The sequence below is a fragment of the Spironucleus salmonicida genome, chromosome 4 (assembly GCF_000497125.1).
Source record: "Spironucleus salmonicida strain ATCC 50377 chromosome 4, whole genome shotgun sequence".
NCBI classification, from domain to species: Eukaryota; Fornicata; order Diplomonadida; family Hexamitidae; genus Spironucleus; species Spironucleus salmonicida.
Genome location: NC_090599.1, coordinates 1,004,114 through 1,018,208, shown reverse-complemented (window position 1 = coordinate 1,018,208; position 14,095 = coordinate 1,004,114). Strand labels below are relative to the sequence as shown.

At 35.7% G+C, this 14,095-nt stretch overlaps 7 protein-coding genes across 7 annotated transcripts; 3 read left to right on the top strand and 4 right to left on the bottom strand. All coding sequences in view use genetic code 6, as the record gives it.

The window, feature by feature from the left end:
• Positions 1-180: 180 nt before the first annotated feature.
• Positions 181-1,827, top strand: SS50377_24124 (Dynein intermediate chain; the record flags this gene model as incomplete). The annotated part of the gene is made up of 1 exon (XM_067907976.1): positions 181-1,827. One exon carries the CDS (start codon positions 181-183, stop codon positions 1,825-1,827), a length of 1,647 nt encoding a protein of 548 aa, XP_067764950.1.
• Positions 1,828-2,384: 557 nt separating this feature from the next.
• SS50377_24123 (uncharacterized protein) lies at positions 2,385-5,387 on the top strand (the record flags this gene model as incomplete). The annotated part of the gene is made up of 1 exon (XM_067907975.1): positions 2,385-5,387. The coding sequence occupies one exon, from the start codon at positions 2,385-2,387 to the stop codon at positions 5,385-5,387; it is 3,003 nt and encodes a 1,000-aa protein (XP_067764949.1).
• Positions 5,388-6,110: 723 nt separating this feature from the next.
• Positions 6,111-6,281, bottom strand: SS50377_24122 (uncharacterized protein; the record flags this gene model as incomplete). The annotated part of the gene is made up of 1 exon (XM_067907974.1): positions 6,111-6,281. The coding sequence occupies one exon, from the start codon at positions 6,279-6,281 to the stop codon at positions 6,111-6,113; it is 171 nt and encodes a 56-aa protein (XP_067764948.1).
• Positions 6,282-6,332: 51 nt separating this feature from the next.
• SS50377_24121 (uncharacterized protein) lies at positions 6,333-7,547 on the bottom strand (the record flags this gene model as incomplete). The annotated part of the gene is made up of 1 exon (XM_067907973.1): positions 6,333-7,547. One exon carries the CDS (start codon positions 7,545-7,547, stop codon positions 6,333-6,335), a length of 1,215 nt encoding a protein of 404 aa, XP_067764947.1.
• Positions 7,548-7,876: 329 nt separating this feature from the next.
• SS50377_24120 (uncharacterized protein) lies at positions 7,877-8,335 on the bottom strand (the record flags this gene model as incomplete). Its single annotated transcript, XM_067907972.1, has 1 exon — positions 7,877-8,335. One exon carries the CDS (start codon positions 8,333-8,335, stop codon positions 7,877-7,879), a length of 459 nt encoding a protein of 152 aa, XP_067764946.1.
• A 116-nt stretch (positions 8,336-8,451) lies between these two features.
• On the top strand, positions 8,452-9,024 carry SS50377_24119 (uncharacterized protein; the record flags this gene model as incomplete). The annotated part of the gene is made up of 1 exon (XM_067907971.1): positions 8,452-9,024. One exon carries the CDS (start codon positions 8,452-8,454, stop codon positions 9,022-9,024), a length of 573 nt encoding a protein of 190 aa, XP_067764945.1.
• A 147-nt stretch (positions 9,025-9,171) lies between these two features.
• SS50377_24118 (Intraflagellar transport protein 122) lies at positions 9,172-13,776 on the bottom strand (the record flags this gene model as incomplete). The annotated part of the gene is made up of 1 exon (XM_067907970.1): positions 9,172-13,776. One exon carries the CDS (start codon positions 13,774-13,776, stop codon positions 9,172-9,174), a length of 4,605 nt encoding a protein of 1,534 aa, XP_067764944.1.
• Between the last annotated feature and the right edge of the window lie 319 nt (positions 13,777-14,095).

Here is a 14,095-nt window from a genome sequence, read left to right as displayed (position 1 = left end):
GAATGATTAAATAGTCTTATTATTATATAATTATTAGTATTTATATTTACTATTAGCTTAGATAAATTTTATAGAGTATACATTATTATTTAAGATATATCAATTAAAAGTTTAGTTAATATATTATTATTATATGTAATTAACTTAAAAATTATCCACTTCAATTCATTCCGCAATTTCATGGAAATATCTTCAGTTTATACTAAATAGCGTAAAGAGTTTGGTCTTCGTCGTACGGTATAGAAACTTGAACCTTAGGTATTATTGGAAATTATGCCTAACCCTGCCGACCTTTAAAATTTCACAGAAGCACCACGTTAAGATCGTTCTTCGTCGCATGTTTAATTTTTATCCGAACACAACTTCAATACAGTAACCGTAGAATTAAAAACATCAGAAGCTTAATCACGCTCTTAAACCGAGGATGCTGAATAGACTCTTAGACTACGTAAAAAAATTGAAAGAGAGGCTAATTTCACATCTACAGTCATGAAGTCTGTGACTATTTCATCTCCTGCATTGCTTCTTAATAATGCATAAAATCCTACATCAGAATATTTTAAGCCTAAAAAAACACTTTAGAATACTTCTGAAACTTGCAGAATTTTAGCTACTTTTAAAGATCCAGAAATTGTTAAGAGACAAGTTTCTTAGGTAGTATTTATGCCTGAATAGAACAAAAACCCAAGAAAGTTTGCTGTTTGTTATAGTTAAAATCTTTCTTAAATGGAACTCAATACTCTTGAATCTAAATTATCTAATCAAAAACTTACTGTTTCTAATAACGCTTATATTTTTGATATTTCTAATTCCAATGAACCAGAATTTACTCTTAACTCTTAATTTCCTATTTCATGCTTAAAATTCTCATAAAAAGATCAGCATATTATATTGTGCGGATTATAAACTGGAGTTGTTGCTATGTATGATTTAAGAAAAGGTTCTTACCCAATTTCAGTATCAGAAATATAATTTTCGCATAAAAGCGAAGTTTCTGAACTTAAAATCATGAAGTCGAAATCTGGAAGTGAATTTGCTACAGTAGGTGCTGATGGTTAAATATTATTCTGGGACTATAGAAATATGTAAAAACCAGTTGAAAATTACGTCATGAACTTTGAAAATGATGAACAATTATAATACCCTCTTTGTTCTTTGAACTTAGATATGAAAGTGCTTGCTGGATCACAAAGTGGTCATATTTTCAATATTAATAAGAAAACAAAAACTATTGACTAACTCCTTGCCCATCATGGTGCTGTAAAATAGATTTAACGCCATTTCTTCCACTAGAAATTTTTCGCTACTTGTGGCGATTGGTGTGTTAAATTTTTCGCAGATGATTGCAGAACACCTTTGATTTCTTTCGTTTCTGATAGTTAATATGTTGATTTATAGCTCTCTTAGACTAGACCAGCTGTATTTGCAGCAATTCGTAGAAATGGTTTCTTAGATGTATATGATATGTTTAGAAGCTTATCAGGCCCAAGTGTTTAAATTTAAATTTTCAATACTTCAGAAGCAAATTGCATGGATTTTGATGTTTCTGGTAGATTCATTGTTGTCGGAGGCAATGATGGTGTGTGCTGTGTATGTTAACTTTCTGACGGACTTGTTTAAGGTGTTAATCCTGCTCAAGAAAGATATGAAAAATAATGGGTAAATTTATTATTTGAAAGAGAAAGTAAAAGAGAAAAGACGCTAGAAATGAGAAGTAAATAAGGTAATAAAGTGAAAAAAGAGGAGATACAAGAAATTGAAATTGCGAATGAAGGAGAAATATTATAGGGCGTTATTGAAGAATATGATAGATTGTTGGGCGAGTGATCATACTTATATAACAAATATTTTGTTTATTTAATCGTGTTCACACTCAGGAATAATTGCAAAAGAAATTAATATATTTTAAATTTTTAAAATTTCTATTAAGATACCAAACAATACTATAACATTTAATCTATTTAAATGCTGTATAGCAAGACAAAAACTCACAATATTATTCATTGCCGCAGGAAGTACTAAAGCATAATAAAATTCATCTACTTTTGGCTACACAATGACACTCTGGTAGGTGTTTTTTATTTAATTAATAAATTTAGAAATACTAGTATTAATACAAGTAAGATTTACTATTACTTTTATAATAATAAAAAATTATATATGAGTATTTTATAAAACTAGTAAGTAAAAATTAATAAGGAGAATAATATTATTACTTACAATTCAAAATAGTTCGCTTAGTAGTTTATTATGAATATAACTTAATATTAGAAAAACTGAAGAATACTAATAATGAATATATTTTATAATATATGTTGTTAATATTTAAAATATAATATTTATTATATAATAATGAAGTAATATTAGAATATCCAAAATTTTAAATGAATTCTCTTCCACCACCTCCACCATTTACAGCAACCAAAGCGCTTCCTCCCCCACCACCAATTAATATGGTCCCATAAGTTAGCTATAGTAAATTATCTGGTATTAAATCTTTTAATCAAGATAATGCTAAAGTTGTTGAAAATCATGTATAAAAATCTGATGAAAAATCATCAATATTTCATTCTGAAGTATTAAAAATATTAAAAACAACTAATTCAGAAGCTGCATTAGCAGCTGTACGTGCATTATCAATAAAAGTGCCAAAACTTGAAACTTCGGTTTACGAATTACAAAATTAAAATGATGATTACAAAGAATAATTACGAAAAGTATCATATATTTAATCACAATAATAATAAATTTAGATAAAAAATGAATAATTTTAATCCAAAATTAAATAGTTATAAGAATAAGTAAAGTTGCTAACTTAATCCAATTCTAGTAAATAGTCTACTGAATCTACTATGAAATAATTGAAATGTACTCAGTTAGCTACCGTTGATTAAAAGGATGTACAATAACTGAGGTTAGAGTTAGAGACTGTTACAGCGGAAAAAAAAATGTATAGAACTTCTTATCATTTAGTTTCTAAAATGAATAGTAAGTTATAAACTTAATCCAATTAAATCAGGATGTAACTGTTTGAACATACTGGTAACTTAGTTAATTTTACTAATTTTCTTAATGAACATATGGATTCTGATGTATTATTTGATCCAAATACTTGCCTTAATGTTGTAGGTACTACAATTAGAAATAAGTTACAATAGTGTGATAACGTAGATTTAAATGTTTAACTCAATTAGTTTAAAGAATTATATTAAAATGAATATAAAACCACTTAATTAATTAAATAAGATAAATCTACATTGTAAGATTTTATTCAAAGCATTAAAAATATTTTTATCATAATTGACTAGTGTGACTTAGAGAATTTAATATAAAAGATTTAAGAAGTATATGATTCAGAAAAAAGTTTGAAATAAACTTGCAATTTAAAATAAGAGTAAATTGATATAATTGAAGAACTTAATACAGAAATTTATAATAAGTTAGATGCACTATAATTAGAAATTACTAAACTTTAGTCCTAAAATAGCACTTTAATAGAGTAAAATGTCGACTTTAATTAGAAACTATCATAAAAAGATGTGGTAATACCATAATATCCAGATTTATCACATGAACTGTTTGAGTAATAATAAGAATTTATCAAGCTAAACTAAGCTAATTAGCAATTAATAGAAAAGATTAATGTACAAAATGCTTAAATTGAATTTTAAGAATCTGAAAATGCGTAATTATCAACACTTTTAACTGATGTAAAATAAAATAGCTTTAATTCGACGCAAGAATTGCATGAAGATCAAGGGTAAATAAATGACCTTTTGAATGATAAACATGCATTTATTGATGCATTTAATACACGTCTTAATTAATTGATACTTAGTAATCATTAGCCGTTAATTGAATAAATTGATAATATATTTTTGTTCATTAATTAAGATGATAATCAAGGTTCATTAAATTTCAGCGACTCAACTTTAACATAGTCTTCGCAAATTTTTGGACTATTAAGTACAGTATCAAAATAAGAAATTCGTACAACTGAGACTGCTTTGGCATTTATTCAAGATCATTTTGAGTAAAATCTTGCGGAACAGAATAAAATCTCAGAAATGGTATTTTAAATGCAGCAATTAACATCTAAAAACGAGTTTTAACATTAATAAAATACTAAAAATTATTAGCGTGAAATAAATACATTACATTAAGTTATCTAATAATAAGAGTTTTAGGTAAATGAATGTGTTAATTAGTTAAATTTAAGCAAATTTCCCCTTTAAAAGGACACCTAATTATTTGAAATTGATATATTAAAGCGAGAAATCGAAGAATTTTAAAGATAAAACTAAGTATAAAGAGAAGTAATTTAAGTATTAAAATAAGAAAAATTAGCATTTGTTTAAACAGTTAATTCCACTTTTTAATTGTCAAAATTATTTAATTAACAGTCTAAATTATAAGAAATTGCTAGTTATTTACAACATAAAAACGAGCAAAAATAGGATACTGATGCTAATTTTTAAAGAAAATACGAAAATATGAAATATTCTGTGTGTGAAGAGTTAAATTTACCTTCAACTTGCTCTGACACTGTATTAATAAAAGAAGTAATACGATTAAAAGGATTAGAGACCGAATATGATATTGAAAAACTAGTAGAATAAGTTAATTCATTAAAATAAATTAATGAAACGTAAAAATAAGTTATCTCCGAACTTTAAAATTAATAGGTAGAGCATGACACAAATATTCATATTTCTACATTAAAATAAAGGTAAACTACTCTTTCATCTTTATGTACCGTTGGAAATAGCATCTAGCTTGACAGTCCTCATGATACCACTGAATTTTTAAGAAATATGTAGAAGCTAACATAATCTATAAGTCTACCAAGTTTTGACTAAATTTATGATCTGTTCAGATAGATAATTGCAACAAACTAATCAACATAATAGTAATCTTATACATCAAATTCTACAAATGTTCATTCACTTTTGCAGAAGAAAGATACAAAGATCAATTTACTAAATCATTAGATTACAAGCTTATAACAATAAAATTAAAACAATATGGCAACTATATAACAGTTATAATAATAAATAGTTAATTTTTAAACTGTTCATGATAGGGCAAAGTAATTGCTTCTATAGACTAAATAACAAGACATTTTTGCTGCACTAAATCAACTGATATCATTGCAAAAGAAAAATCACCTTCAAGGTTCTCAACTAGAAAATTTGAAGAGAAAAATTGAAATGAATTCAAACTGTTCTGATATTAAAAATATTTTCGAAGAGACTGCTTGCTAGAACTAGTAGATTCGACTGATGCGAAATTGTATGCATTTTGGATTGAATTCAGTAAATGCAGACAGTTTGAGAGTTAAAAAGCTAGTAGAATTTGTTGGGTTGTTAAGAGAAAATTTGATATGATGTAATATTATTTGAATTCATATTTATTATTAGTTTAAAATTGATGATAATATTATATATAAATACCTAAAAGTGGAATTATGCTTAGTTACTAAAGGTTACACAAAAGTATAACAGTACATAATATTATAATATTAATGTAAAATTATAAACTCTCACTCATTAAGGTGCTCTCGCTTGTCTCAATATGTTCACAGAATTTGTTAAGTATTATCATTTCTTGTCAGCAGCCTTAGCATCCTTAGGATCTTTGGGATCCTTTTTAGGCTGCTGGGGTTATTGAACGGGGTGTGGGCATCAGGGCATTTGCTAAGGGAGTGGGATCTTAATTTTTTCAATATATTGATTTTTACATTATATACCGTATATTATTAAAAAGCGATTTGAAACTTCAAAAACATAGAAATACTAATAATATATATAAATTAACAAACTGTCGTAGATGTAAAAAACAAGGAAACTATAATTATTTGTTGAAGTTAGCTTTGTAGTTTCATAACAAAAATACTTTACTTGTATATTCGCAAGCTTATTAAATAATTTTAAAATATGGGCTTTTATCCAATTTTATTCATAAGTTTATTACAATCTCATAATAATAAATGGCTTATTATAATCTAATTTAGAAATAAGCTAATAACTTGATTAAATGGATTTAAACCCACATACATCACTATTATCCTATTCAACACGTAAGGTCACGCAGGAATACTACCATTTGCATCAATATCGCGGTACAATCTTCTTCTTCTTTATTACTTTTTTATGTTTCCTATGCATGATATAATTTTGATTTTCGGCACTAGTATCAGTATCATATGACTTACAATACTCAGCAATCACCTTCGACGCTGGATTGTATTACCCTGAGCTCTAAACTAGAACATTTTTCATTTTCCGAATTCCAAGAATGCTATTGTTGTAATATAACAATACTATTATTTTTCAAACTACAAAATCACTCAGTCGCTTCGTGCACTCGTACTCGCCGTTTTCGTGGCGGACGCGTTATATGGCATCATGCGTGATGCTCGGAAAAGTATCAAAGTCAGCCTGGTACGGCGCGGTAAGCCCTCTTAGGAACCGCTCCGCAACGGTGCCCAGGACCGCACCCTCGACCTCGACCGTGAATACCCCGTTGGACCTACGCCGCGTACCGAGGGTACCGCAATAAAACTACGCGAACGGGAACGTTTCGCTGCTGAAAAGCCCCGCAACGGCCCCGAAAAATGCGTTACGGGCCAGAAAATGCTCAGCGAACGCGCGCGAGACCGTCAGGCAACCAGCGTCATCACTGATGAGCCCCGGGAAGCCCTCTGCCGTGAAGGCGCGCGCCTCCGCTACCACGCTCGCGACCTGCGTGAAAATCGACACCTCAAGCCCGTTCTGCACGAGGACGAAGCTGGGAGACTGTGCCACGAAACTCTGTGTGTGCTCGACCAGGAACGCGACTGCGAATCGGTACTGCAGCGCGAAGGCTTTCGCAGAGAAGAACGGAGAGCCCTCTGCAATCTGTGCCAGCACCGGCGAGTCCGGTTCCATGTCAAAAATAAGTGACAGGTGCGGCGAGGCGATCGGCGTGAGCTGGTGCTGAAAGAGTCCCGTTTCGAGCGGTATGCTCGCGGAGGATTCGAGGCAGAAGGACCGCACGATGGATGGTAGTGCTGGAAGCGTGCGCGATTTAGTGGTTTCGTGCGTCTTCGTGGCCACTGCGGACGAGGAGGAGCTCAGCAGAATCGAGTAGTCCATTTTTTAGTATTATGTGCAGTAAGTGTATAATAATGATAGTGGAAAGAAATGAATTTAACGGAAGTTCATTTTGACAAATTTGTGGCGGAGGGGCTGTAGGTTATAGGAAATTGCGTGCTATGGTTGATTTTAAGGAGAATAATGTGTTTTAAGCTAATTTTTTGGTAGCATAATTTTGGATTTAGGGGCGTTCAGGAAGGATAGGAGAATCTGGCTACTAGGGTTAGTTGCAGGGACGATTAATGAAATGTGGTCCGTGGATTTTTTATAGAAGCGTAACATCGAAAATACGGTAAGTTGTTTCTGGGTTTGAATGCAGGTTGGTTTATCAAAATACACTAAATTGTTTGAATCGTTTATCTTAACTCTATGTTTAGATGTGCTTAAACAATTAATATAGGGGCTTTACATGTTTTGGATTTTTTAATTTAAGTCACGAATTAAATATGTATAAAGCATTGAGTTAGCTTAAATATTTAAAGATGAAGCGCTAATAGAAAATTCGATTCTAAAATCTTGCATAAAACACTTAACATACTATGGTGATAACAAGAAATAATAGAACATATTATATAAATAATTTTTATATTTTAGCTCCATAATAATTACTCTCAAAACGCATATGAATTTCTATTACTTAACATTAAAACAGTATAAATTAATTAAACAATAAATAATTTGCTTGCATTTATAATCACTATATATACGTTAGTAATCGTGACATTTTTATAATTTTAAAATCATAATGTAAAAAAATTAGATAAACAGATATCATCATCACTTTGAATATCTTACTTTTATGGAGGTTCTTCTTAGTTAGAGTTCAAAGAATTCAGTGAATCTTCATATACGTCTTATTATTATGGATCATCAAAATTATCCATATATTTGTACTGATCTTCACTGATTGAATCAATGTTATAATATTTACGTACACAGCGGGAAACTTCAGTAAAAATTTCACCTTTTTTAGGCATCTTTTATATTCGATGCAATACGTATGGTGCTGGCAAGTTGGGTTTGATATTTTAACAGAATTCATATGCTGTTTATGTGATTAAAGAAACGTAGGCACTTGGTTCAAACTCCGTAATCATGTTTTCTTTTATTTTTTCTACAAAAAATGATATCCCATTTTCTGACTTAAGATCTTCAATCGTGATAGCTCTACTTCGCTTTGGGGCCTCTTCAGGTTCCATTTTACTAAGCGTTATAATATATTATATTATTAATAGATATATTTAAAATATATAGTTACCTGAATTTTATATCCTTATTTTCTAATATACTTTGATTTACTCTTTCAAACTTTAAAATGGGAGGATCTCAGTCACTCCAAGACATAATTTTCGATATGAACTTTCAAGCAAAATAGTTGTAAAAATAAGCAGATAAGTCACTAAGTGAATCTAATGCATGTAGAGAAAAGGCCAAGCAACTTCTCGTATAAAACCAGCGCGAACTTGCGCAACAACAGGCGCAGCTTTCTTCTGTAAAGAATTCTCAAGCTATCTCTCTCCAGAAATTATCAACTCAGCTGACCGCCCACGTGGGAGAGCTGAAGCTTATGGCCGCTGGGAATCAGGTTTCCGGTAACATAAAACAAGTAAATCACCAGCTTTCGAAGCTGTTGAAGGCCTAAGACGTCATTGGCGCAGCCAAGCTCCTGGAGGACTACCAGCAGAATTCCGGCGAAATGGCGATGAAATAAGATGTAATGCAGGGCGTTCTCCAGGAAAACATGGACGGCGCTGCAGGCGTGAACAAAGTGCAGGACATCATGGTCCAGCTAGAAATAGAGGCGGGAATCGACTCCGGGAACAAGCTTCAGGGGCTGGGAATGACGCAGGAGGAGAAGGAATTGTAGCAGCGGATCGACGATTTGTGAGGATTTTGCAGTGTTAATTTAAAATCATTTTAGCTATCATCCCATGTTAATTTTTAGCTCTATTTTGAGTTCCTCCCAACCTCCAATAACTATAACTCCCCTTTCAATCCCAACTGATATAACACCAAGTGAAACCCAAAAATCAGCTCAGAGCACGACGTCCTTGCAGCCACAAATCGGGCACTACCCGCCCATGATAACTGCCATTTCGAACTCCTGGCTCTCGAAGAAGAAGCAGCAGCGGTAGCAGTAGTGAACCTCCAGCTCCTCGTCGTTCAGCACGAAAACGCGTTTTACGACGCCCTCGACGCTGAGGTCTGGAAGCGCGGCGGTGTCCGTGTAGCGGTCGTCCAGGATGAAGATTTTCGCCGGATTGAGCTCCGCGTAGCAGTCCTTGCCGACCTGAACGCCCCTGCCGTCGTTCACGACCGGCGCCTCCTTCAGGATTTGCTGCAAATTGTCGCTCTCGACCTGGATGATCTGGCCGCGCTCGTTACCGATTTGGACGCTGCTGGCGCTCTCGATGAGCTCCAAAATGCTGCTCTCCTCGCAGTGCTCGATCAGAATTAGGGGCAGAATGCGAAGCGAAATTGCGCTCCTGACGATCGGAATTCCGCAGGAGCCGCAAACGTCGGAAATCGACGGGCTGCACATCGGCAGAATCGACAAAATGTCGAGGTCGCGCTGCGTCAAAACGCTGCTCGGGGGCAGCGGATTGATCGGATTTCCGCAGCGCGGGCACTGGTTAATAATCGAGGGCTGGCTGCCGCCCTTGGAGGCCAGAAACTCGTGCCTGACGTAGCTGGCGAATTTCTGGGGCAAACGGGTCGAAATGAGCCGTTTTAGAGCGTTCTGGCACGTTTTGCGGTCGCTCGTCGCGGCGATCAAACTGAGCCAAATAACGCTCTCCGGGACGCCGGAAGGCAGCGATTTCGAGCCAGAAGCGCCCAAATCAAGCGACGAGAGCGATCCCAATTACGGCTTAGACGACGAACTGATATAAGTCGTTTCCGCGACGTTTTTTCTGTCCTAATCCTGCATTTCTAGACTCTCGAAATTGACCAAAAACTGGACGTCGAAATTCGCACATTCGACCGGCTGGGCGTCAAAACACGTCAAAAACGTGCAAACGCTCACGATTTCGGCGCTCAGGGCCTTGCCGCCGTCGATTTTCATCAAATTCAAATTCCGAGGGTCAGGCGACCCGAAATGCGCTAAAACGTACTATTCGATCAGCCCGAAGCCGCTGTAGCACAGAATCTTGCTCCTGAGGCTCTTGACGGCGTGAAAAACGCCGTTTCCGCGCATTTTGACCACCAGCTCGCAAAGCTCGCAAACGAGGCTCCTGGCCATCTCGAACTTGCACTCGACGATGCTCGCGTCCGTGAGGGCCCGAATCATCGCGATTTCCTTCTCCGAATTTCCGGCCATTTTGAGCCGCTCCAGCGCCTCCATAAAGCGGCCCTCCTTCAGCAGCTGATTCGCGCGCGCCTCGTGGACCGCGCTGGCCATTTCTGGGTAGATTTTGGCCAAATTTTCGACCAAATCCCAGCGATTTTGAGCCGCCAAAATGCGCAAAAGCGACGCCGCGTCGTTGAGCCGCTGCGCGATGAACAGCGCGGAGTCGAAATCCTGCATCTTCTCGAAGTAGCCCAGAACGAGCGAAAACGCGGATTGTAGCTGGATTCGCGTCTCCTGAGAGCTCGTTTTCACGGGCTCAAAATTGAAATCTGACGCGAATTCGTCGCTTTCAGTTTGCTGTTTTTGCTGCAGCGGCGGCAGAATTCTGACCAATTTTAGCAGCGTCTGCGTCTGGTTGTTGCTGATGAGCACCTGAACGGCCTTTTCGGGCTGCTGGGCGTCCATATACGACGAAGACGAGGCCTGCCAGTCGTGAATTTGCTGCAAAAAGCTCGCGTGCTTCGTGAGCAGTTCGTTGCGCTCTTACGGCGTCTTGCAGAGCGCCTGGAGCTGCCGCCTGAGCAGAATTCGGTAGTCTGACGAGTACGAATATGAGCTCGAATTCTGTCCATTTCCAGTCGAATTCGCGTCGTTTTGCTCGTAAATTTGCAGGAAATCGACGTACTGATTCGCGTCGATTTGCTGCGTTTTCTGCTCCTGCAAAAGCTGCGTTTTGTAGCGGATTATGTCCTCGTCAGAAGTGCCCAATTTGTAGTAAATCGCGAGATTTGGGAGCGTCTGAATTTCCGAATTTTCGGGCTACAAAAACTCTTATATCATGTTTTAGACGATTAAGCTAATCAGACTGGAATTCGGCCCAACCTCGAAAATGCCGTCCTGACGCACGAAATAGAGCAATTCGCAGGCTTTCGCCATATCGCCGCTGGCCGCGAAGAGCATGCTAGCGTCCTAGAAGTGGCCGCTGAGGCTCAGCGCGAGCGCCACGTGCTGGAATTTGGCGCCTTTCGCGCCTTTCGCGATTTCGCTCAAATTCTTCAGAACGCGAACGTTCCCGACGCTGCTGAGCGCCTCTTTTGCGAGTTCAATTTCGCCGCAAAAGAGGCCGCAAACGGCGATTTCCTGCCAATAATTCGCCGGCGCGCCCAAATTTGCGGCCTAAATCGCGAGATTTAACTCGTTTTTGAAGTCGAAAAATGTGATTTATTTCGCTAAAGAAATGTAGCAGCGCTTTACGTGGTGCGTGATGTTCGGCGTGAGCGGAATTTCAGTCAAATTCACGGAGCTGATCGAGAATCCGAGCGAGTCGGATTGGAGCGAAAAGTTGAAATTGATTGAGCCGTTTTGGAGCAGAATTGTGGGGTTCGGCTGCTGCGAGTTGTAGGTGTAGACGATTGTGCCGTTTATGCAGATGTTGATTTTGTTGTCAGACGAAAATGAGAGGATGTTGGGAAGAACGAGGTCGAATGAGAGCGAGGAGACGCTTGTGATCTGGTAAAGGGGCGTATTGGCAGTTTTCGTGGTCGAAAAATAGTCGAAAACCGAAAGTGTGCGTTGGGAGTCAAGAATTGCGATGAGGTCTCTATTGGCCGAAATGTCGCAGTTGATGATTGCGAAATTGTGCTTGATAGCTTCGACTGGGAAGCGATTACCGATTTTGAGCAGGAGGACGCGACCGTCTTGTGTGGACAAAATGAGGTTTTCTTGGCCTTAAATGCCACCTATTATCTTCAAATTGTTAATTTAACAGTTTTTGAACTTCCATGATGTGGTTGCAACGCCGTTGAAGTCGAAAGCCGTTACATAATCATTTCCAGCAATGAGGAAGTGATTAGAAGCAAGCGCAAGGAATTTGATACTGAACGAAATTTTGTGAGACTTGATGAACTGCAGGAAGAGTGTAGACATTTTCTTGTTGCCTTCATTGCGAAGCACTGATTCAATGTTTTTCTTGCTTTATGTATCTTAAAGATCGTAAAGTGAAAGTTTTTAGCCAGATAGCACTGCTAATTTTGTTTGATAAATTGCTAGCTTTTAAATATACACGCCTGTGTCTAAAGTTGTTTCAGATATAGTAGTTAAGTTCTTGACATGAATCGAAGTGAGACCTTCACGAACTGCATAAAAATTCTTATATAATGCATCTACTGCATTAAATTAAAATTAAACGCAGCAAATCACACCAGTGTTCAATGCTATAAAAAGATAATTCGGTGATACACGAGTAATAGAGTAAATCCAAACTGAATTAAATCCAAACCAACTAAGCGACTAATTTTTCCCTAAATTTTAAGTTATTTAGTCTAGGTTTTCGTTTTTAAGGTTTTTAACGCCCCTTGGAGCTCCAATAATGAAAGGGTCATTCTCATTAATTTAAATTAGGTCAATAAGATGAGCACCAGTTTCAGAATTTAAAAATACTATTTTCCCACCAACACCAGCAACAATAACATAATTAGAAATAATTTACATTGTCAAAGGAATAAACGGTAATTTTGCCTCGGCAAGAATAAGTTATTCTGATGGTTTTTTAATCATTTTGTTTTATTTTCCTTTAGTGATATTACCAGAAATAGAAGGGTTAAGAACTCTATATTTTTAATCCCAGCTAAGAATAATTAAACGATCTTCAGAAATTTTATTTTTAGATATAAAGTCATCACCATCTTCTTTTTTAACCTATTATTTGTTAGAGGCTCCTTCATTAAATACACCTACTTCATTCATTTAGACATCATCGTCATCGCTGTCGTCATCTTTTACTGTTTGATTTTAAAGTTCTGTTGCTTTCTTGATCTCCATACACCAAATAGGAGCACCAATTTCAATTTTATTGAATTCCACGCCAGCTATATCCATCATGATGATAGTGCCTGCTTGATTTGAAACAGCAAACCAGGCAGAATTGGCTGCCCAACAGCAGGCTCTAGATAACCCATCTACTTTATATTTCTATACTTTTTAAGCACCCTATGCATAAACACCAATATCTTGATCAGCGCATGTCAAGAAATATTCATTATTAGGAGAAAAAGCACAGCATTGAATTTCAGTATTATGGGTATATTTGAAAAGTGCGGTACCGGATGGATCGATGAATATAACTTGATTATCTAAACCTACAGTTACTATTTTTTAACCATCATTATTGACTGCAAGGTAAGTAATATTTTAAGTATGCTAAGTTTAAATAGTTTTCGTAATCTCACCAGATTTATTCATAACTTATACTACTGTTCCACATGCAGCAAATATTCTTTCAGAATCGGAAGTTGCCACTTTGAATATGGGAGCTGAACCTAGTTTTTATGTCCACACAAGTTCAGTTTTCATTTCAAATTTTATGAAGTGGACAAAAATTTACGTAGTAATAAGTATTATATAGAATTTGTATCTTATTATTTATTGTAAATATATTAATATTAAATATAAACCATGTTCTAAAAATACTATTAATTTAATTGTTTAATTAGCAAGCTGATTTTAAGAGTTATTTCCTGTATAAATACGTTGGTTAAAACATTATTTTTAATAACATTATATAGTCTGTATGAATAATACTCAAAAAATTTCATGAAAATAAGTATTGTCTGTACGTAATTGTTAATATAAGACATAAAATAAACACATTAATCATATAAAATACTGTGTT